The sequence below is a fragment of the Melanotaenia boesemani genome, chromosome 1 (assembly GCF_017639745.1).
Source record: "Melanotaenia boesemani isolate fMelBoe1 chromosome 1, fMelBoe1.pri, whole genome shotgun sequence".
In the NCBI taxonomy this organism is placed as follows: domain Eukaryota; kingdom Metazoa; phylum Chordata; class Actinopteri; order Atheriniformes; family Melanotaeniidae; genus Melanotaenia; species Melanotaenia boesemani.
Window position 1 is genome coordinate 1,863,934 of NC_055682.1, and position 24,764 is coordinate 1,888,697.

Sequence of the window (24,764 nt, forward strand, 5' to 3'; positions counted from 1 at the left end):
AACAAATTTTTGGTGATTTTTGTTTGAAATAAGTTCTACAAAATAGCAAAATTAAAGAAAAAAAAGTTCTGTTTTTGTCATGTAATTGTGTGCAGGATCATTGGAAAAGAAACTAAACAAAGTCATGAAATGATTCATTATGTGATTTCTTTTGCTCTGACAAACCAATAACAAGCAGCTCAAAGGAATTAATGTAATCTAATTACTGTGATATATTAGACTGTTGTAGGTATTCTTACTTTATATGTACAGAGTTTTAAGTGGTCTAAAACAATCACTGGCCCACTTTGGGCCCCTTAGTACCAACGTGGCCTGGTTTAACCAGCACAGCCTACCTGAGTATAGTTGCTGACCAGCTTGATGCTAACAGCCTGCACGTTCACAGAATTCCTGGAAAAAATCAGCTCTGTTGAAGTTGTTAAATATAATTTTATTAGATGAAAAATTAGTCCCTGCCCTCGAACACAGGATGAGTCCAACAGTTTGGATAAAAAACCTCCAACATGACTTTTTTCTAGAGCAGGTGGATTTTAGTTCAGTTATAAACATTTAAACATCAGTAGATTTTCTTCCTGGTTTAACTTGTTTTAACTGCAGTAACTTCACCATCAAACTGATGTTACCAGACTGAAACACTAAAGCCACATTCAGGTCCTGAAACCTGGTCTCAGATGTTCCTGAATGGCCCAGAAACTGAACCATCACAGGTCAGTTTGAGTCAGGCTGACCAATAGAACAGTTCACAGTGGAAACAGATCAGTCTTCACACACCATCGCCTACAAATCAACGACAGAGGTCTACAGAGCTGTACATTCATGATCTGAGTGCTAACATGAGACAGAAACAAGTTTATATGAAGAGAAACGAAGGAAGCGTCATGCAGCAGCTCAGACGTCAACTGTTCATCATCTATTCAACATCAAGCTGCTTCTAAAAGCTAATCAGCTCAGTGAAGGACGCACAGGTCAGTGGCTGTCCTGGGAAGCGCCACAGCTGCAGAGCACAAACTAGGATTTCTGGGAAACAGAGTTTCTTTCATTATTTTTACAACAAACTTCCTGCTTTTCTCACTTATTGGTTATTCATCTCGGTGAAACAGCGCCTCCCCGAGCCGTGTTGGCTGCAACAGGTGGCCACAGGCGGTACTGCAGCCTCACACTGATCTACCTGAGCCAAGACTGTCGACAATTTCTTCAACTTCTGGAGGTTTTCACAACCAAAACAGTAAAATACGGAATCATGGGGAGGAAAAGGAGAGAACAATGAAGGAAAATGTTTTTGGTTTTTTTTGCATCCTCTCAGATCATTTCTCCTCCTTTTCATCTGTACCCTCTTCTTTCTTCTCCTCCTCTTCCCTCGGTGCCACCTCCACCGAGAGTAGCTCCTCCCCTTCCCGCCGTGGAGTCATCCTGATGATGACAGAGCTGTCGGCCGTCTCTGCCACCGACTCGTCTACATCTTCTGGCACTATCCGAGGAACCGGAGAACGTCGGTGCATCGGAGACGGAGGTGGGACCGGAGAGATGGAGGCCGGAGGAGCCTGAGGGACGAAGACAGAGACACTTCCATCATTTCTGGACATTTCCTACACAGTTCCTCTTTCTGTTATCACTTCTTCCTTCCTTCCTTCCTTCTAAGCTTCCCATTAGGAAAGAAGGAAGGAAGGAAGGAAGGAAGGAAGGAAGGAAACCTGATTACATTTTATTTTATTCCTTCATTCTTTCCATCTTCTGTCCATCATTTATCCAACCATCATTCTTTTTTCAACATACATCTTCCATCTATCATTCTTCCCTCCATTCTTCTGCTTTACTTTTCCATTAATCTCTAACTCTTTCTTTACTTTTTTCTTCCTCCTCCCTCCATCCTTACTTTTTCCCACTGGATTTGAACGTGTCATACCTCAGGGGGGCTCCCAGCCGACTTGTAGACCTTCTTCAGCTTGGCGAAGGTTCCTTCTATTCCCGCCTGCTCCGTAACCTTCAGGGCAGCCTTGAACAGTTTGGGGGTGTCTGGTCGGGGGGGAACGATGGCCGCCTCCTCCTTTCCTGCCTTCTCTTCTGGCTTCTTGTCCTTCGTCAGCATCGTCCTGCACAAACACAGCCAGACGATTACTGGAGGTCGTCTGACAGCGAGCAGCAGATACGAGGCATTCGAATGCTACATCTGCCACTCGGCAGCACCGGCAGCACCGGCAGCACCGGCAGCACCGGCAGCACCGACAGCACCGGCAGCACCGGCAGCACCGGCAGCACCGGCAGCACCGGCAGCACCGACAGCACCGGCAGCACCGGCAGCACCAGCAGCACCGGCAGCACCAGCAGCACCGGCAGCACCGGCAGCACCGTGTTCTGACTGAGCAGATAACGGCAGGAGGAACACGGTGATGATCTGACCTGGTTCCCACACACAAAGTAGAACGACCAGGCTGAGCTGATTAGAGACGAGCCTAATCCTGTTCAAGACAGAGGAAGACGATGGAGACGAGGAAGCAGCAGGACCTGACGTGGTGGAAACTTCAGATCCTGGACCCGGCTGGACTTCATGGATCCGGCTGGAGTCTCTGATTTCATTTTCATTCAGATCTAATATTGTGTGTTTCTGAAAAATGAACTTGTTCCTGTAGTTTATCTAAATAAACAATGCAGTAACCATGGTAACAAGTATATTCCTGGTTATATCTGTCAGCAGTAACACTTAAAAAAAATTCTTTATTAAAACTTTATTATTTTTTATTATAAATTTATTTTATTGATTTAGTTAAATAATAATTTCTATTCATTTACTAATACTGCATTTATTTTATATATATTTTATTATTTGTTTTTTTATGTATTGTTATGAATTTAATATTTAATTGTAGTGTTTTGATATATTTATAAATAAATTCAGACGTTAAAGGGTTAAAGATAATGATATGTATAATTAATCTGTTATTTATCTGCGTGAGCAGAAAGACCTGCTGTCAGTCACCTGATCTGATGATGCAAGATGACATCATCTAAACTGTCCAATCAGTGACAGGGATGCTTGTATGACATCATATTTCCTCCACTGGATTAACTTCCAGTTTGTCTTTGTTAAGAAAACCTAGAGCAGGAGTGGGGCTTTTCTTTATTCTGTTTCCCTCTCTTAAAAATAAATAAATAAATAAACAAGCAAACACACAAATAAATAAATAAATAAATAAAGTTGTGTATTTTATTGGACTCGAGCCGTCTTCACTCTCTTGGTGGGAACTTCCTCTTATCTTTGTTTTGGTGGGAACGTAACCGGCGACACACCATTTACAAGTTAGTCCAGCTTCTTCAGATGTCACATGACTCATCATTCTCTGACCTGACTGGTGAATTTGTTTTAAACTGTGACCAATGAGAGCAGCCGCTGGAGCCTCACAGGTTGCTTTGAAAAGAAAAACTGATGATCAAACTAAAGTCCTGAACCAGGAGGGTCCGGCTCAGGTCTCGGTCTTACTTGGCCTTCTTGCGCAGCAGCTTCTGAGATTCGGGGTAGTGGACCAGGATCTCCGCCAGGTCCTTCTTATCCAGGATGAAGAGGTTGGCGAATCCATGCGCCTTCACGTTGGCTGTTCGTCGGTTTCCTCCACCCCCTGCCAGCAGACTGACCAATCAGAGAGGAGAGAGCCGTCAGTATGAACCAGAATGGGAGACTGGACCTGGATTTACCTCACAACCCTTTAATAGCTTATAGATCACGTTTGATACAAAGAACTTTGCTTAAAACCCTGTTGAACCCAATGTCTTCTGCCCCCTGATGGTCACATTTTGCACTACAATTCTTTTTCCATATTTTGTAATAAACGGTAAATATACATTTTTAAAGGACCAAATAAATACTTCAGATTAAAAAAAGTAGAATCTTTTTCCCATTTTGAAACATAATAAATAAAATAATAAACTAGATAAAATAAAGTGGTGTCAGCTGAAAGAGATGAAAATAACATCCTGTTACATACAGAAAAAAATAAATATCAGTAAATCAATTAAAAGAAGATTAATAAATAATTTTAAAAATGATATAAAATTATAATTTGTTTAAAATTTATTTATTCACTAAATTTATAAACATTTATTTATTTGTTGTAATAATATCCTTTGCATGAATTTTTTTAATGTTAATTTAAAAATTATTTCTGTGTGAAGAAAAAGTGGGTCTTCATTTTCACACATTTAAGGGTCCCAGTGTGTTTAGCAGCTGGAGCAGTTAGATCATCTGGTTAACCTTGTTAGCCTCATTAGCCTTGTTAGCGTCACATGCAGCTTTCTAATTGGCTAACAGGTTGACAGGAAGCAGCTCTGACCTGATCTCTCCAAACACCGAGCCGGCTCTGATGGTGACGAAAACCGTCTGAAGGTCAGGACCGCCCACCACCTGAACCTCCCCCTGCTTGATGATGTACATCTCCCTGCCGATCTCCCCCTGAAACACACACACATATTCCTGTGTAAGCTGCGAGATAAGGACCGGGTAATTTAACCTGTTAAGTGAGACACAATGTTTCTGCTGCACAAGGAGCTTTTTCTCACTGTAAAGGTGCTAAGTCTATTTCTTAAAGCGCCTGGAGTATTGCTAATAGGAACTTTCCTGACGCGTCGTCGTTGCTGTCGTACTCATGCACAAAATCCAAGTCCAAGCCATCTTTTGTTTGTTTTGTTCTTTTATTACTAAAGTGCTCAATAAGTCCATAAATTGCGGGGCTCACCGCTCTTTCCCAATGCACAAGTGTGGCTTATCCATACAGCAACGTGTTTCATTTTCTGTCCAACATTAGGTGTAAAAATTGAATGAACAATCAATGAACAGTGAACGGTCAATAACTGTGTTCACCTTCCCACCAGCAACACTCGTCACCTGCAGAAAGGTTCCCACTTAAATAAGCAGCGACATATATCACCCAATGCTGCCACCTAGTGCCCAAACAAATACAAGTGCTTAAAATGGCTCCTACACACCGGCCCCTAATTGTTAATGGGATATAGACATGACAATTCAAAATGAAAAAATAAGGAGCCACATAATCATTAACATGAATACGAGTGATAATCATAATGTCCAAATATCTAGACCACAAATGATTTACTGATTATCAGACTCGTGTAATAAACAGAGCTTAGTGACGGGTCTCTCAACAATGCTTGTCTTTGTTTGTAGACGCACTGAGCGTACCAGCTCGTCTTTGTCAGCATGTGCCTTGATCACTCTTCCAAGGGGCCATGATCCCTGAGGGGCAGATGGGTCCATTATAATCACAATGTCTCCAGGGTTTAGATTGTTTTTTCCTATGACTCCATTTCTGCCTTTCTTGCAGCAAAGGCAGATACTCACGAATCCAACGTTTCCAGAAGAGATCGGAGATATACTGAACTTGCCTCCATCCTTTTCTGATGTATGAGTTGCTTTCCTCAAACAGCCCATCCTGTACACTTGGGTCCAGCTTCAAGAGCGTACTCTGCCTGCTTGCACAGCCTTTTGCAGAAGACAAGTCAACAATTTCCTTCTTAAATCTTTTCTGCTGACAGTACCGTACAATGGCATGTTCAGAATCTCTTAAGTCCTCCACTGATAGGACTCGTCCTCCTGGTAAAACAATATCCTGTTTGGTTCTGTCGGGAGTTTTGTAGGCTTTCCTCTGACGAGCCATGCTCAAAAGTAGGCTCTTAATCTTAAGAAACCATACCACAGCTACTTTTAGCTTCCTCCAGTCGGAAAAGTAGGGGATAAGATGATCTATGGCATTAGAAGAACTTTCTGTGGTGACCACATTCACCACAACTTCTCTTTTCACCTCCAAGTCATCGGCTTCCAATGGGGTGTCAGCTACATTGGCTGGCCAGTTCTCCTCTGGCTTATGCAGGAATCTTGGACCCTTTATCCACCTGCAGTCGTTATGGAAGCCTGTGGCTCTCATGCCTCTTGATGCATCGTCAGCAAGGTTATCCTTAGAGTTGACATATCGCCATTGATGAATACTGGTTGCTTCTTACAGCTGCTATCCTGTTTGCTACGAACGTGTGGAAACGTTTATCCTCATTCTTGTTGTACTTGGTTACTGTTGTGCTGTCAGTCCAAAAGACAGACTCCTGTAGTGCGATCCTCAACTCCCTTTTTAGCATCAGATCGACATGTACTGCCAGGACTGCTGCAGTTAATTCCAGTCGAGGTATGGTCACAGGCTTTAATGGTGTTACTCTGGCCTTTCCCACCAAGAATGCGACATGGATGTCTCCTTTCTTGTTTTTTAATCTGAGATATGTAGCTGTCCCATATCCCAGCTGGTTAGCGTCTGAGAAATGATGAAGCTGTGCGTGCAGAATGTTTCCAAATCCTTGTGGTTTAACACACCTCTCAACTTTAAACTTGGATAAGGCACTCAGTTCCCTTAACCGTTTGATCCACTGTTGACCCAGCAGGCTTTGCTTCGCTATGTAAAAGTTATTAGGCAGTGACACATTGTCCTTCTTAAAGGGTAATTTTGGGCTGTAATGATGATCCTTTAGTATCACAGAACCTCCAATAGATTCCAGAAACCTTTCATCCTCCTGTGACAGCCCCTTTTCTTCGGTCGCCCTTTCTGTGAAGTCATGGTTATACTGCTCGCTTAGCATCCTCTCCAATCTGCATACAGAAATTCTGTTAACTGTAGCTGTGATGCGCTCTTCCTTCAAGCTGCATCTGTCATTCTGTAATGGACCATTAACAACCCATCCAAGCGTCGTCCTAATAGCATATGGTCCTTTTCCATGGCTGTTAATAATCTCCCAGGGTTCCATCAGCTTGTGCGCATTGCTCCCAATTAGCAAGTCCACTGAAGCTTTAATAGTGGGATTTTTGACCTTTGACAGATATGGCCACTTGTCCAAATCCTTTTTTGTCACAATGTTATCATAATTTACTGGCATCTTCTTCTGGGTGAGTGTTTCTGGAAGTTCATAGAAAGTGTTATGATTTATTGCAGATACTTCCAATCCTGAAACTGTAAATGTTGGTACCACGCTTTCCTGTCCCATGGTGTGCAAAAGAAATTGAGTTTTCCTTCCAGCCAGGTTAAGCTTTCTCATGAGATATTCTGTGCAAAATGTAGCTGAGCTGCCAGGATCTAGGAATGCATATGTCTAAATTACCTCGTCTCCTTTAGATGCCTTAACCTTGACGGGCAGAATTGGCAGTAGGCAGCGGTAGTTTCCGGCCCCTGTATGACCACAAGCTGCAGGAGTTGCAGTTAGCTGTGCTGCTCTAGATTCTTTACCACACTCTTCGTCTTGATTTGCAGATGCTTTCTGATCAACGTGAAGTGCGGTTGGATGACTTTTACCACAGGTCCTGCAGATCAAGCGCTTCTCACATTTCCGACTAATATGTCCGGTATACAAACAGCCGAAGCACAGGTTCTTGTTCTTCAGAAAATCCTTCTTGTCTCTGTGTTTCTGTTCTGTAAACTGTTGACACTGTTCCAATAAATGATTCTGTGTGCAGAATGAACAAGCTGTCGATTGTGGAGTAGATCTTGAGCTGCTGATGCTTTCAGAATCAGAATCAGAATCAGAAATACTTTATTAATCCCTTTGGAATTCCTCAGGGAAATTTGTGTTTCCAGTACAGCCCATCCGAGACTAGACAATAACAACATATAACACAAACAGGATCAGGCACACTGAGGCAGCAGCCGTTTCTACAGCGCTCCTTGTCTTAGATATAGGTGAAAGGTAACATTAGGGGAGTAAGATGTAGCCAGAGAGGATAAAAAAAAGGCATCTCCACACTGGGCCTAAGGGCCCATTATTGAGATACAAAAAACACTCCTCAGTACATAAAGAACAAAACTCAGACAATCACAACATCAGAAACACGTGGCGGGGGGGGGGTCTCCCATCGCGGTAAGTGCAGACTCAGCTGAGCGCGTCCAATCAACCTGCCGCCCGGGAGTGGAGGGAGGGGGGAAGGACAGCCCAGGCAGTGAATCACGGGGAGGTGTATCTGTAGTGGTGTGTGTGTGTGCGTAGAAGTGAGCATGTGAACTTTGTCCCAGTTCTCCATCTCCAGTCTCTGCCACCTGATGATAGTGGGCATCCTTGGGAGCTGATCCAGGTTAAAGTCCATCGCCCGTGAGGAGGGTGGGGGGACTGAGCATCCGTCAACAAAACATTCCAGGGAGGTTTTAACCAGCCATTCAAGGCCAGCACAGGGAGCCAAATTTGATAACAGCATTTGTTTTGGTTCAGGCCAGAGCTGTTTCGTCTGCCTTGAGTCTCTCAGTGGTCCCACTGGCGACTCCAATCATCCGAATTGTGGGTCAATTTCCTTCCAGCCGAGCCGACAACTTCTCCAAGTTGGTGACCACCTCACGTACAAGCCCAGAAATCGCAACCAGTTTGCCATCCAGAACTGGAATAGCCTCCAGTTTACGATTCAGCTCCTGCAACGCCACAGCCTGATTGTTCATAGCTCGACACACACCAGCACAGAAATCCGGCAGCTTGCCAGTGACAGTGACAGTGTTCGAATTTTGCAATACACCAGGAAACCGCCCGCTCCAAACAGCAGAAACCCAGTTATCATGAATCCGAATGTATAGATGTCCTCAGCGTCCTCGACAGAAAGGCTCGACAGACACATGACTTTCCACACTCCCCAGGAATCCATCACATATCCAGCCGAAAACGTTCCGCCAGGGCAAGCAGGCTCCCCTACGCCTGTTTTCCGGTTCGAATAAATTTGGACGATTGCATTTAGGGACCAGCTGATCAGATCCATATCTCAAGATTTAAGTTTTGGAAGGAAATGCAGAGAGAAGCTCAGAGAGATGACAGGACAGTAATAGTGCAACAGTCGTAGCAAAGCTTTTTTTTCCTCTTCCAGGTCCTGAATATGGTTTTGGTTTGGAAGTATTCTTTAGGCTATTTATTCCAGATGAGACATGTTGAATGTCTCCATATATCGGGTCTGATAAGAAGTCTTTGAACGAAGCTGTGTTTTGTGTTCGTTCCATGATGTCATATGCTGTAGTTCTCCACTGTTCCCTGAGTTTGTATGGTAATTTTGCCATAATACTCCTTATATTACTTGGCATGTCTAGTTCTTGCATATACTCCAAATCTTCCATAACATTACAGCAGCTGCGTAAGAAGAGTGCATAAGCTTGTAAATTGTGAACATCTTCAGTTTTTATTTCAGACCAAAGCTTTCTCCATATATGCCACAGCAATCCTGTATTTGTTGCCAAAGTTCCTCTGAAGAAGTTGCTTTGCCTTGTCATAGCCGAATTCAGGTGTCATGTGCATACAACTACGCACGAGCTCTCTTGGCTGACCTCGGGTAAATTGTTCCAAGTAGTACAGGCAGTCCTGTTTACTGGTTTTCTCCTCCACTCCCTGTTCAAATGCTTTTAAGAAGGTTAAGTATTGTAGAGGGTCTCCATCGAAGAAAGGAATTTCTCTTGCCGGTAATGATGACAATTGATTTTGTTTTACTAATGCAGATGTTATTTCATTTTGAGTTTGCATCACTTTGATGATATCCCTATGTTGCTGTTGATCCATCTGGGTCCAAGAAGATTTCATGGCCGCCACTGAAGTCTCCAATTTCCTCTCTTTTAGTCCTGCTGCATTCTGCTGACCATCCTGTGTAGGTGCGCCATATAAGGGTAAGCTATTGGCAGGTAGAGAGAATTGTCTTTGTGTCTTACTCCAACATGCTGAGTCTGGCTCCTTTGCAGTTGAATCCTTCCTCATTCCAGGTGTTTGTTGTGGTATTCCCTTTTCCAGGTACGAATTCATAGCTGCAGACTCCGCTATCAGAGCCTCCACTTCTTGTTGCTCCTTTCTCCTTTTTAATTGTAGTTCCTGCTCCTCCAGGGCGTGTTTCTCCTTTAATGACGCCATGCGAGCAAGAAGTGCAGCCCTTTCTGCTTCTGCTACAGTTCTAGCAGAGGAAGCAGTACTAACTTTGCTTTCAGTCCTGCTTGTGCACTTGGCAGCAGCGTTTGAAACACTGTCATCTGGGTTAATACCATCATCACATATATTGTCTTCAACCTCTGTTGCCACATTTTGTTCAACACATGAAACCCATTTTTGTACCTCTGAGATGAACTCATTATGAAACATCGTTTTGCCTTAAACCATACATCATGTTTTTCCTGCTCATCAGTTGGCAGCATTTCCATCACAGAATCATGAATATATTTTACCTCAATACATATTCGCATCAAAAGCACAAACAATTGTTGTTTTATTTTGTCTGGAGAAATAGTGATGGCTGTTTATTGATAATAGGAGGGCTAGAAGTAAATAAGCTCATGCTTCTTCCTGCTCTTTTTTTGGTGTGTTAAGTTTTATGACTAATTTTTGTCTTTGTTATGTCAAACTAGGAAATTAGCTCCAATATGTTTTTGTTTTGTTTTGTTTTTTTTTTTTTGTGATACTGATTGTGGTACCGGGGGTTTAGGTATCCGAGTACCAATCCAACACCTGTGTTATTTTATTAAGAGATTTATTAAATTTATCATTTAAATAACTTAAATTTATTATAGACTTTGATGTATGATGTTGTTACTATCAATCAAAATAATATCAATTAACACATGAAAACGACTGCCATGAACTTTTTAAATCATTGAGTAGATAAACTCAAATCAGAGAATTTCTATGAAGTTATTAAGTAAAGTTATTTTCTATTAATTAAAAATCATGAAAGTGGACTTACAGTGAACGATAGACTGCATTTAAAAAAGCATTAAAAACATTTGTCAGTGTTTGTTTTTGTGCTTTTGCTTTAAGGTAACAAACTCCTCATGGTTTTTAAAGTGACGGCAACCCAACTGCTTATAAGGTTGCAGTTACTGAAACCAGCAGCATTCGTGCCGCCGCTGGAAACTTCAGCCCTGCATATGAGGAATGTCGCTGTTGTACTGGTGGGATTTTCTAATGTCAAAATGCTAACATGTCGCTAATGCTAAATGTTAGTGACTCTCGTGCAGCTACTTCTTCGCCTACCAACTCAAAACAGTTGTCACACAAAATTGCATAAGTTCCTGTGTTTGTTTGTGGTGGGGTTGTGCAGGAAACTGAGAAGTGTGATTCTGTCTTCATGGTGTCGGATAGGGCTTATACTTGCTGACTCCTTTACTTTAGAAGAATCCCCCACGTGATGTCATGGACCTTTGGGTATGACACGGACACCTGGCGTAAATCCGGCAGATCGAAGTAAATAGATTTCATATCAACCCCGAGGGCTTATGACTGAAATACATTTACAACAAACGAAGGACATTTTTGCTTTTATTTTAGTTTGTTTTAGTTAATTTTGTAAACACACAACACAGTTTCAGTTAGTTTGTTTTTTTTAAACTCTTGTTTTTATTTTTATTTCAGTTAACGAGAATGTTTTTTTAATTCTAGTTTCGTTTTTTTCATTAGTTTTTGTTAACTACAGTAACTCTGCTCTAGAACTTTTATATTATTGGCAAGTTGTGACATTATTTGTTGCTATACGTGTAGTTTGTCTCTACGCACACACACACATTTGATATGTAGCTTCTGACTTTTCCTCATTCTACCACCTTTCTGACGACAATGTTTGAAACTGTTAGAAAAGTCTATAAATAACCTCTGGAGGCCATTACAATAAAAAAAAAAAGTAGACCAGCCAAAATGTCCTCACTTCGGAAGATGTCCTCACTCCAAAGATAAAACATTTTTGGTGATCCTTATGACAATAACAGAACAAACACACACTGACACACACACACACACACAATCACACAATGGAGCAGTTCACACACATCAGTAGGTATGTTCTCACCTTTTTACAGACAAAGTCTCCGGGCAGATAGACGACAGACTTCAGCCTGGTCAGCATGTCGAACACCATCTGCCTGTCACAACCCTGAAACACACATTTTAATATAATCAGCACTTTACCTGCACACAGTGGAAGCAGCAGATGTTTATTCATTGGAGGAATTTCTAAAATGTTTTATATTCTGACCTGAAACAGGGCGACTTTACTGACGATGGTGTAGTTGACGTCCACGGCGATGTCCAGCCTCATCTTGGCAGGAAGCTGCACCAGCAGCTCCTGTTCATCTGCACAGAAAACATCCCCATGAAATCAACGTAGGCTGTCACAAAGACATGTCATCTATTTGAAAACCAGACAGTCTGATGGACAGAAAACAGGATTCTAGCAGCATCAAAGTCAGTGATGTGCGATCAGGGGAGGCAGTGCCTCACCTGTCACGATGAAGAAAAAACATACAATAAAATTAATATTTTCCACTGATCTGTCTCAAAAATGCATTTTCAGTATGACTCTTAACACATTTTTGACACTTTATTAAGTAAAAATTGCCAAATTTGAATATTTCCCGATCAAATCCAGGGCAGAAACCCGGTGGAGGAACGGCGAGCTGCCTCAGCTCTGACTGGACCGTCCAACACAAACTGGGTTCATGACACGTTTTCTGTTCCTCAGCATGTCGCCAACATGAACGTTACAGAAATATGTGTTATACACCACGACCCTCTACAGTCTGTGTAATTATTTAATGTATTTGTGGGAGAAATATTCCCTTTTATCGTACAATAAAGTGCAGAGAAAAGTCAGCAGTGAGGCAAAAAGTACTCTGCCTCACCTCGAGGGGGCGCACTCACACACCAACACGGTGTGTGTGTGTTTCCCACTTAGCGACCTGTTTTTGTTTGTTTTTTTAAAGCGACTAGCGACAAATCCAGCGACTTTTTCAGTGTTGGAGACTTTTGTAGACGGACATATATGAAAGTAGTTTATTCCTCTTAGTGAGGAGTAGGTGCTGCTGTGCAGCCCCTCCTGTACAAAAGCAACCAGAAGAGGCTTCTGGCAGCAGCAGCAGCTGCATTCAGAGCAGGAGATAAATAATATAATAATAATGGATTAGATTTATATAGCGCTTTTCAAGGCACCCAAAGCGCTTTACATTGTGTGAATCCACTATTCATCCACTCCTCACTCATACCTGGTGATGGTAAGCTACATGCGTAGCCACAGCTGCCCTGGGGCAAGCTGACGGAAACGTGGCTGCCAGTCTGCGCCTACGGCCTCTCCGACCATCACCGAACATTCATCCACACATTCATACACCAGCGATGCCAACACTGGAGGCAAGGAGGGTTAAGTGTCTTGCCCAAGGACACAACGACAGATGACTGCGGGAGCGGGAATCGAACCGCAGACCTTCCGATCATTGGACGACCTGCTCTACCGCCTGAGCCACTGCCGCCCCAAGGAGATGACCTCCTGCTTCATGACCAGGCTGGAAATGAGACGTTCAAAGCTGCTGCAGGAGGATCTCGGCTGGCTTACCGTCAGATATTAATGTCTATTAATGAAGAGTGTGGAGGAAAACAAGTTTCTCCTAATTAGAAAACACCCTACACTTAATAAAATTAAATTAGAATAAAAGAAAATATTAACCAAAGAATTTGTTTTATTTTTATTAGTTTTGCCTTTTTAAACATTTTTAGCTTGTCTTTTCGTCCATTTATGCCGTTCCCATGACGTTCCTCTTCACATGTACCAGGTTATTATTCACATTAGATGATGTCATTTAGCGACTTTTAGCAGCTACTTTTCTCACTGAAGAGTTAGTAACAGTGGGTGTGTGAGTGTAATTGAAAGAGGAATGCTGACAGGACATGAAGCATTACCAGTTGCATGCTGTTGACTGAATATTGAAATAAGATGCTCTTTTCAGTTCTTACAATGTAAATCAGTGCCTCACCAACCATAAACTTCACCGCACGTCACTGATCAAAGTGGTTCCCAAACAGCTGTTAGCTGGAAATCTGGCTTATTTCAGCACGGAGGCAGAAACTGGACACGTGGAGGACAGAAGAAGAAGAGTCAGGACTAAAAACTATCCACAGCAGATGAACAGGATCTGAACATGATGCCCTGAAGAAACAGAAAAAAAAATCCAGCAAAGACCTGAACCAGGACCTGACAGATGCATCTGGACCTTCAGATGATCTATCTATGCTGGCCAAAGCCTCATCAGAAATGGTCTCCATGGAAACGTGGCTGTCAAGAAGCCGTTACTGAGGAAGGGAAACAAGGAGAAAAGGCTGAGGTGTGTCACATGATACAAGAACTGGATTGAGGATCAGTGGAAACAGGCTCTCCCCATAACCCAGATCCAGTGGGTCCAGTGGAAGGAAAGGAATCTCTCTAAAACCAAGACCTCAATGGGTCAGATGGAGGGACGGATCCTCCCCAGAACCCGGACCCCAACGGGTCCAATAGAGGGATGGATCCTCCCCAGAACCCGGACCCCAACGGGTCCAATAGAGGGATGGATCCTCCCCAGAACCCGGACCCCAACGGGTCAGATGGAGGGATGGATCCTGGATCAATATTTACATAGATCACTTGATGTTGATATGTCACTTATTAAAGAAGTAATTAACTGTGTTCTCAAACCATTTGCATGTCTGCACCAGATCTTTTCTAACAGGGACCTTCCCTGATAGAATGAAAACTGCTAAAGTGATACCTATTTACAAAAATGGGGATAAACAAACAGTTTCAAATTATAGACCAGTTTCTCTTTTACCACAATTCTCTAAGATTGTTGAAAGGTTATTTGAAAAGAGGCTTGATGCCTTTGTTGAGAAAACCGAGCTGCTTGGTGACCATCAACATGGCTTCAGGATCAATAGCTTGACAACTCTGGCAGTGATGGAATTTGTAGAGAACATAGCGGACATAGTGGATGAGAAACAACACACAGTGGGAGTGTTTACTGACCTGCAGGAGGCATTTCATACAGTTGATAATTCTTTACGTCTGAAGAAATGTGAACATTATGGTTTAAGAGGGTTGTACAACTTTGGTTAAAGAGTTTTTTTAAATAATAGGTTTCAATACGTACAAGTGAATCACACTAAATCATTTTTAAAAAGAGTAATTTGTGGTGTTCCACAAGGATCAGTATTGGGACCAAAGTTATTTTTACTTTATATAAATGACATTTGTAATGTATTTAAAATATTAAAATGCATAATGTTTGCAGATGACACAAATTTATGTTTTTGAGGATATGATATAATGCAACTGTTAAAGTAGAAAGGGAGCTGATGGTGTTAAAAACATGGTTTGAGTTGAATAAGCCATCACTGAATGAAAACAAGACTAAATTTATGGTTTTTGAAGCGGTAGGGCTCATCATGACAAGTCAAGCTAAATGGTGTTAAAATTGAAAAAGTTTACAAAACTAGGTTTTTGGGATGATCACACATTAATGATCACAAGCTATGTTGGAAGCCACATATAGATTACATCAAGCGAAAATTATCGATTTGAGAGGATTATGTTCAAGATTTGTAATGTAAGGACAAATGTGGAAAAAAGACGTGTCTCCGTTTTGGGGGTCAGATTATGGAAGGGACTAAGTCCTGAGCTGAAATTGTCTAGCTCTCTGATTTTGTTCAAAAAGAGCTTAAAAATTAAAACAGTCAATGATTACATGATGATTGTGTGACAAGAATGATTTGTGGATGACTGCAAACTGTGTTTATTTAAAGAAATGGTTTAAGTTTATAAGTAGTATGTTGCAGTGCCGTCGCTGGTTAACAGTTAATCCATCGGGGGAAGGATCGGCATATATAAGCTATGAGCTTCAGCCGAGTCCTTTTTGGTTTTTGAATGGTTTGTAATTGATGTGGTTAAATTTGACTGTGTATACTTAACCAAAATAAAGAAAGACAATGATGAAAAAAAATTATATATAGGCACAGGTGTTAGTAAATCAGCTGTTTTTTCATTTCCTGGCAATATAGAAAGAAATGAGGACAGGTGGTTCCTTCAGGTGTCTGCACAGTCCTGTTTGTCAGCATCAGTTTCCAGGCTGAGTGATGACGTTTTACACGAACCTTTATTTCACCAGAACTAAATCAGCTGAACAAACAGCTCAGACTCTGTGTTCCTTACCCAGCATGCCTTGGCTCTTCCAGGTGTAGTCGTACCAGGTCTTGATGCGGTTCTGGACTTCTCGGGGGATGTTGTAGGAGTTCATGTACTTCACGGTGCTGTCCATGCAGTGTCGGTAGTAGTTCTCACTTGCTGTTGCTGCCCCAACAACGTCCCTCATCTGAGATACAGAAATCCCACCAAAACTCAGGCGTGAGCCACGAGAGCTCGATAATCCAAGAAAACCTCCAAAAACTTCCCCTGTCACCCCCAAACAGAGAACCAGAGCCCTGGAGGGATCGTGGTGGACTGACCTGACCAATCATGATGGAGAAAGCAAAGACACCAACGAAGTAGTTGATGAGCTGGAAGCAGATCTCGAAGACGGTGGTGGGATCCGGCAGACCTCCGATGGTGATCAGCGTCTTCACAGCAAAGTAGTAACAGCGGATGTAACTATGGAAACCAAACATATCATACCTACAGGAACAGCCGCATGGTTTTCATCCATCTTTATTTTTTCATTTCTTTATTATTGTCCAATCATGATTTCACATTTATCACAATTATTCTGTGTTAATTAAATTCCCAACCCTAACCCCCCCATACCTGTTTCCTTTAGTGTTTAAACAATGTTTGTAAATGTTTTGTATACAAGCCTTATTTACTTATTTGTACTTATTAAATTGCTTTTATTTGCTTTTAAGTGTTTAAATGGTGCTCCCCTGTCCTAGCTCTCTGAGCTCCTCTGTCCTCATTCACCTTCTCGGGCCCTCAGGTCGGCTGACCAGGGCCAGTCCTGGGCCCTCCTCCTCAGAGGGGACCAGGTCTTTTAGGCAGCACCTAAACTGTGGAACGAGCTGCTTCATACACCGGACAGACTGTTAGTCTGTTTCTAAATCTCTTCTTAAACCCATCTGTTCTCCTCGGCTTTTAACACCAAATGAGATGTTGACATTTTTCTTTTCTTTTCTTTTCTTTTCTTTTCTTTTCTTTTCTTTTCTTTTCTTTCCTTTTCTTTGATGTTGCTTGTATGCTATTTATTTTAAATAAGATGTTTTGTGCACATTGTGGCACCTTGTTTCAACTACCTGTTGTTAAAGTATGTTATAAATAAAGTTGCAGTACACAAATCTGCTGATTTTCTCAGATTCTCCTCTTGTCTATAAAGTGTGATAAACCTTGTGGTCACGATAATCTAGATCCAGGATTGTAGCACATCCACTGTGTCATACATTATGTTTTATTTATATCTAAGAGAAGGTGTCTTCCATCAGCTGTGGAAGGAAGCAAAGGTCAGAACTGCTCTTTTAGTATCCTGCCAGTTATGATCAAACTCATGGAAGGTGTTGCTTTTAAACAGAATCAGCATTACCTCAGAAAACATGATCAATTCTGAATTCCAGCATGCATATAAGGCAGGTGATTCTACATGTTCAGCTTTAACACAACTAACGGATGACTGGTTAGAACAGACTGACAGAAAATGGTGGGCACTGCTGCTGGGTTTGACCTGATGGATCATGAACTGCTGCGATTCAAACTAACTGCATATGGATTCAGAAATGCAGTTCTTAACTGGATAAGAAGTTAACTATGTAACATCAGAGTGTTGTGTTTAATGGTACCCTGTTCAACTTGAAATTACTACCATGTGGAATTCCAAAGGGAAGCTGTCTTGGGCTGCTCTTCTACACCATATTTACAAATGATCTGCCATGTGTATTAAAAGATACATGTATGATTATGTATGCAGATGATTACACATTATATGCATCAGCTGGCAAGATAGAGGAGCTTAATTAAGTCCTTCAAAGAGTTGAGCCTAGTGTCTACCTGTGTGTCCGAAAACAGGTTTTTGAGGTTTGAGATTAAACACCTCAAAAACCAAGGCAGCCCCGTCCCCCGTGTGGCGTTATGGAGCAGGTCTTCAACCTGAGCCTCAAGCTGAAGGTGGTACCACAGCTCTGGAAGACCTCCTGTGTGGTACCACAGCTAGTGTCACAGGATGCAAAATATTGGCTTGAGTTTTTAGTGTGTTCAGGTAACCCCATGTTTTAGTTTTATTGCTGTGCATTTTATTGTGTGTTCTGGGACTTGGATGGTTACCTGATCATGAACTAAAACAAAGGCACACACTGCAAATGAACATGCCTGAGCCTAACTGCATTCCTATGTGGTACCACAGCTCTGGAAGACCTCCTGTGTGGTACCAGTACTATGACATCTCATGCCAGAGAACTCAGCAACTACAGGCTGGTGGCTCTCACGTCCCATCTGATATAGACACTAGAGAGACTGATCCTGGAACACCTCCGCTCCACCGTGGGACCCTCCATGGATCCACTGCAATTCTCCAACCGGCCAGGCATTGGAGTGGAAGACTTAGTTAGCTTCCTGCTACACCGTGCTCTGGCTCACCTGGAGAAGCTCTGTAGCCCCTTTTCCACCAAAGAAGAACCGGTGCTGGTGCTTCCAGCAAACCTGTTCAGTTTTCCACAGATGGAGTCAAGTTGGTGCCACATCATTATGTCATCTAAAACGCAACTGAATATGCCGCCTTGAGGAGAAGAAACGAGGAAGCGCTCAGGCAAAGATTAACATGGAGTTTACTGTCCTGCTCTGGACCTTCCAAACTTGCCTAGACTCCCACAGATGGACCAGTCATCTGTTCATGGCTGTCCATGACGTTAGATTATCAAGCGCAGAGAACGGCTACCTTTGAGGAGAGAGGTAATTATTCAAAGTTATGTTACGATGTTTTTAGCTGTTAGCTACAACACGTAGCCTAACTTAGCACTGACTATACTTACATTGATTACCTGTTACAAACGTGGTGACTCCTGGTTGCTTAATAACGCACATGAGTTTGACAGCTCAGTTTGAGAGTGAGTAAAGGGTTTTATAATTGTTTAGGATAATCTAGTACTAAATTTAGCATAAGGATAAATACAAAAGATGGATGAATGCCAAAGAAGTTTGGTTATTATTCCAAGACCTGAGTGACGGACAGTTGGAGGGAGGAGAAGTAGCTCTGAATGTGGGTGAGGAGGATTCTGACGAGCCGGTGGAGGAATCAGTGGGAGGAGAAAGTGATGATCCATCATTTTTACCCAGTAATGAGTCATCTTCTGATGAGGAGCTGATGAAAGATCGCAGACCAAGGAAAAGGTCCCGGCTTTTGGTCACAACAGAGTCACCCCCCACACATACTCACCCTGGTAGCCGACGGCCTGCAGTGAAAGGTGATGACATGTCATTTTGTAACATCCTGGTAACATTCTCTGCTCCAGCTGAACTAACTCTACATTAGTTTATTTTATTCGCCCCCGGCGCAGCTGTCGACCGGGGTGGACTGTCGGTGCGCCCCAACCTCATCGTGCCATCAGGGCGGGGATCAGCCCACGCAAAGGGCGCAAGGGATCTGTGGCGATGTCGGCCACCTGATCCGTCTTAAAACACGACCGAGGAATCTGATGCACACGCGAGTCAGAGGGCTCGCAGCAACTTTCATTTATATTAGCTTCCTCTGAAATTAACTAAAATATTGAAATCTGTTATTTTGTTATTTTTATATTGTTTTGACTGTTTAGCTAGTTTTTTTAAAAAAGTCTCCATTATAACTATTAAAATAATAAATGTTAACGAGCAACTTCAATGCATCTTTGCGTTATTTGTGCTGTTGCAGCAGGGGGTGGTAAAAATGACCCTTCTTGGCGGTTCTAGTGTTAAATTTGTATCCCGCCCAAAATCACCATCAGGAGCTACGGTGGTGAACACAGCCAGCGTTGAAGGGACTGACGTCGGGTCGGCTTTAATGAAGTATTTTAACTGTGAGGAGCAATAACTTAAACAATAACATCAGTTTTTACTCATTCCATATTAAAATCTGGAACTATCTTGGCGAGAGAAGCTGATTTTGAGCATGAAGGTGCTTTGTTACAGCAGTGAACCGAATCCACCAAAACCCACTTTATCCTCATTTCTGAAGATTGTAGCGGTTTTCCAGCCGTAATGCTGCAGGATGACCCATCTGACCCATCGCATGGACATGAGCCGTGATCTGCTGTTGTGTTTCAAACATTATCTTTTATGTAAACTAATGATATTAATGAATCTTTACAGTAAATTAATTGTGGGTTTAACACCGCCATTAATTGTGCAATAATTGTTACATCCCAGCTCTCAACACAATATCTTTGGTAGCCACAGCAGCATCAGCTTCACATCTCCACCAGATTCAACCCAGAAAATGAGCCATTTCTGTTGTTTCTTTCTGCGTAGGAACAACTAAAACAGTGGTATTGATGTGGTCCATACAGGAGAACGCAAAACAGCGTCTCCATTAGGTCCAGACAGTAAAGAGTTCTTACGCGTTCCCTTTTCCATCGTAGACCCACTTAGTGGACCCCAGTCCCTCGTAGTCGGAGCCCCAGTAGAAGAGGCAGGCGTTGATGTGCAGAGAGTACAGCAGGTAGGTGGAGGTCCGGATCACCCTGTAGCAAAACAACAACACAAATCAGTTGGACACATCACTGATGGGGGGCATCTGATGAGAGAAGATGGCGCTGAAGTGTTTGGCTGCCGGCCGCCTGTCACTCGCTCTGGGTTTACTGTGTGTTTTTTGTTCTACATGATCTGTCAAGAGGTACCGTCTTTCCTCACCTATCTGATCAAGACTGGATACTTCTTTGTCAAACATTATCTTTTGAAGAGCTCTCCTCCATGACCTGAAGGAAAACCTAGCCTTCCTGAGGTGTCATCCCCTTTACATCGCCCGCAAAAAATGCAGCAGAAGACTTGGTAAACATGGAGGTGTCCGACAAAGGATCGAGCCCCACCTGAGGTCCGTCTGCATGTCTGGCCACCGGAGTGATCTGGTTTGTCTGGATGATTCTGTGCTCATGGAGGATCAGGGACCGATGGATTCGGCGGGTGTTCCATGACGTTGGCGGGTTTGATGGTGTTGGCTGTTCACCAGACCCTGATCAGCTGTTGCTGCCTCCTGCCATTTCTGAACTGGGAGACGCAGCGTGGACCATCAGTACCTCATGCAATTTGGATTTTACATTCTTGACGGAAATCTGGCTCCATGACGGTAAAATTTGCTCTCTTTTTGGAGCTTCTTCCCCCTGGGTGTAGTTTCCTCAACTCCCCTCGCAACACCGGGAAAGGTGAAGGACTGTCATCCATATTCAAATCCACCTTCCACCACCAGTGCTGCTCTACTGCTTTTAAAGGCTCTCACTTACGTTCCCTGGATGGCTGTGATAACCTGAGTGTGTGAATTAGGATGTTTAATTATCTGTACTGAGATTTTAGATGCCATCACACCCATGACTTAAAAAACCACCTAACGACAAGAAAAGCAGCAAACGCACAGGTCGCCATGGAGAATAAATAATCAGTGAAACAATAAATATCATGGCCGGCCATGTCTACATGCTGCCATCGGCAGCGTTAAGAAGCGTGATGGCAGAAGGAAGCCAGCGGAACGAGCTCCTGCTGAACACCTCTAAAACAAAGGAGGTGGTGCTTGATTTCTGCCGGGCGCCTCCTTCTCTGCAGCCGATCAACATCAATGAAGGTGGAGGTGGGTCTAATTTCCCATCAATTCAGGACACAATCGCCTCTTTCAATATCTTCAAGTTGGTCTGAATTCATTCAGTTCTCTAGGATTTGATTTTAGGACTGGCTTTTAGGACTGCTAAAGACTGCCATCTTTTTCCTTCAGTTTCTCCGTCCAGCAGTTAGAAGCAAAAACTGATTTTAAAACAATAATGAATATTAACATTTAAGGTTCAAGGGGAGCCCCAGATCCAGAAGCTCCCCCTGGCAGAGTAAATTAGTTCAGCACAACCCCACAGCCAGACCATCATCCTGCCGCCACCATGCTGGACAGGACAGGGTTAAAAAAGACCTCTAATGGCAGACGTCTTCTATTTTTAGTTCAGTCAAACCAATTGTTTCCCTCTGATAACTAATTGCTTCTGACTGCTGATGTTTTCTAGATGTCCCAAATTTCCCTGATGACTCTCCAAAGGGATTAATAAAGTATTTTTATTCTATTCTATGTTGCGGCCTCTCTGCCGTAAAGGCTCATCTTGTTGGTTGTTTGGTGTTTGATGGAAAGTCTGCCTCACCTGTAGATGTACGCTTTCTTCATCACGGCCTCCATTCTGTCATTGAACTCAGAGAAAACCATGTACTGTAAGAGAAAAGCAGCTGTTAGACTTTTGTTCTGAAAAACTGGAATGCTTAGTGAGGCGTCTGAGAAACGTCCTCACCTTCAGGAGACGAGGGAACCTCAGCAGGGGGTTCACCCCTGTGAAGTAGTACAGTACCTCCATAGGAAACAGACTGATGACGTCCATCTACGAACCACAAAGAAAACACTCGTCAGAGGAAAAACAAAAACTAGAAAATGCTTTTTTGTTTTTTTTGGGAGAAAAGGCGTGAAAGTACTACTGCTGAAGCCTCTTTGCTGAATGGCTGAATTTTCTGAAAAGTGGAATTATAAAAATAAATAAATAAATAGATGATTATTCTACTCAATTACACACATTTTTAAAATCATAAAACGTCTGAAGTCAAGCTTTGAATGAAAAGTATCTGTATGTGGAAGGACAATTTGAAGCTGAGTATTAATGAAGATTTAAACATGCCTGTTGAAATCCATGTTAGAAATTTTATTTTAAAAAAACTACTGAATAATTTTAATATTGTAATGAATTTTATCATGTTATGGTAATGTTAGTTTTAATCTGCTTTAAAAGCTGAATGTTTTGGAGTCTGAATGGTTTCAGTTATTGTGCGTAGGGTACGGACATATGAAACAGTGTGTGTTTAAGCAGTGAGATCCTTGGTTTATTTGTGTGACACCTGTTGAGGTCTAAAGTTTTATTTAGAAATCTTGAATCAAGCAGGACCTGAGTTAGCATGTTTTTATGTCCAGAGCAGGACCTGAGTTAGCATGTTTTTATGTCCAGAGCAGGACCTGAGTTAGCATGTTTTTATGTCCAGAGCAGGACCTGAGTTAACATTTTTTTATGTCCATAGCAGGACCTGAGTTAGGATGTTTTTATGTCCAGAGCAGGACCTGAGTTAGCATGTTTTTATATCCAGAGCAGGACCTGAGTTAGCATGTTTTTATGTCCAGAGCAGGACCTGAGTTAACATGTTTTTATGTCCAGAGCAGGACCTGAGTTAGCATGTTTTTATGTCCAGAGCAGGACCTGAGTTAGCATGTTTTTATGTCCAGAGCAGGACCTGAATTAACATTTTTTTATGTCCATAGCAGGACCTGAGTTAGGATGTTTTTATGTCCAGAGCAGGACCTGAGTTAGCATGTTTTTATATCCAGAGCAGGACCTGAATAAACAATTTTTTTATGTCCAGAGCAGGACCTGAGTTAACATGTTTTTATGTCCAGAGCAGGACCTGAGTTAGCATGTTTTTATGTCCAGAGCAGGACCTGAATTAACATTTTTTTATGTCCATAGCAGGACCTGAGTTAGCATGTTTTTATGTCCAGAGCAGGACCTGAATTAACATTTTTTTATGTCCATAGCAGGACCTGAGTTAACATGTTTTTATGTCCAGAGCAGGACCTGAATTAACATTTTTTATGTCCATAGCAGGACCTGAGTTAACATGTTTTTATGTCCAGAGCAGGACCTGAGTTAGCATGTTTTTATGTCCAGAGCAGGACCTGAGTTAACATGTTTTTATGTCCAGAGCAGGACCTGAGTTAGCATGTTTTTATGTCCAGAGCAGGACCTGAGTTAACATGTTTTTATGTCCATAGCAGGACCTGAGTTAACATGTTTTTATGTCCAGAGCAGGACCTGAGTTAGCATGTTTTTATGTCCAGAGCAGGACCTGAATTAACATTTTTTATGTCCAGAGCAGGGCCTGTAAGTTCTGTGTCTGTTATGTTGTCATGGCGATGAAAGTGCAGGAGTCTGAAAAAACCCTGAAACTTTGCCTCAAATATTTCACTTTGTGAAAGAATCATAACTCCTGTTGTCACAAGTTTCACACCGTCTGAACCAGAAGGCTTCGCCGAACAGTTCGGTGTGTGATTTGTTTCTCTGGGTTAAAAAATGTGAAAGGTACAGCGAGTTAAAAGCAGGTACTTTCTGCTGTTTGCTAAGACTTTGTGTTATAATTGCATCTTATGGGCTGTTTGGTGGGTGCTCCTTGGCTGCAGAGGCTTCTGGGAGAAGGAAAAATTGTAGGTCAGACAGCTACGAAGGTCACATTGTGCAGAAAAGTTATTGATGCCAACTAACGTATGGAGTGTAAATAAAGGAGGGTGTCAACCAGATGATCTGCAGAACAGCCTGAACCAGACGTGTGACCAGGTCACAGCTTTGTTCTCACCTTGAACCTCTCAGTGGTCATATAATGTTCTCGCATGTCTTTTTTATCACACTGAAAAACAAAGACACTTCAGGTTAACGACGTGGTTTCCGAGCCCATAAAATCAGAAAGACTTCGGTTTCTCCGTGTCTGCTGACCACGATGTCTCCACCGCGGACGAACTGCAGTCTGGGCTGGAAGATGACCATGTCGGCGATGTAGATGAAGTCGCAGGTGTAGTCGGCCAGCAGCCACAGGTGGATGTTCTCTGGCGTTTGGTAGGGGAACGCCATACGAACGGGGATCAGCCACACATTCCAGTTCCATGCCGCCACCACGAAGAAGAGCCAGATCACATAGATCAGATCTGTGGAGGAACGAGGTCTGATTCATGATCTCTGGATTTAAAACGTTTCCCTCAGATGTCACAGAGAAG

The 24,764-nt window shown here is 42.5% G+C and overlaps 1 protein-coding gene across 1 annotated transcript in view; it reads right to left on the reverse strand.

The window, feature by feature from the left end:
- Nucleotides 1–423: 423 nt before the first annotated feature.
- Nucleotides 424–24,764, reverse strand: part of cngb1a (cyclic nucleotide gated channel subunit beta 1a) — a 62,580-nt gene continuing 38,239 nt past the window's right edge. Inside the window, exons 14-26 of the mRNA XM_041987592.1 lie at nt 24,487–24,695; nt 24,350–24,400; nt 22,252–22,338; nt 22,108–22,172; nt 20,338–20,460; nt 16,279–16,420; nt 15,986–16,145; nt 12,008–12,105; nt 11,822–11,905; nt 4,323–4,441; nt 3,476–3,622; nt 1,904–2,090; nt 424–1,541 (exon numbers count right to left, since the gene is read on the reverse strand). Of these exons, the coding sequence (XP_041843526.1) occupies nt 1,305–1,541; nt 1,904–2,090; nt 3,476–3,622; nt 4,323–4,441; nt 11,822–11,905; nt 12,008–12,105; nt 15,986–16,145; nt 16,279–16,420; nt 20,338–20,460; nt 22,108–22,172; nt 22,252–22,338; nt 24,350–24,400; nt 24,487–24,695 (1,709 nt within the window). The 3' untranslated portion in view covers nt 424–1,304. The remainder of the gene's footprint in view (nt 1,542–1,903; nt 2,091–3,475; nt 3,623–4,322; nt 4,442–11,821; nt 11,906–12,007; nt 12,106–15,985; nt 16,146–16,278; nt 16,421–20,337; nt 20,461–22,107; nt 22,173–22,251; nt 22,339–24,349; nt 24,401–24,486; nt 24,696–24,764) is intronic.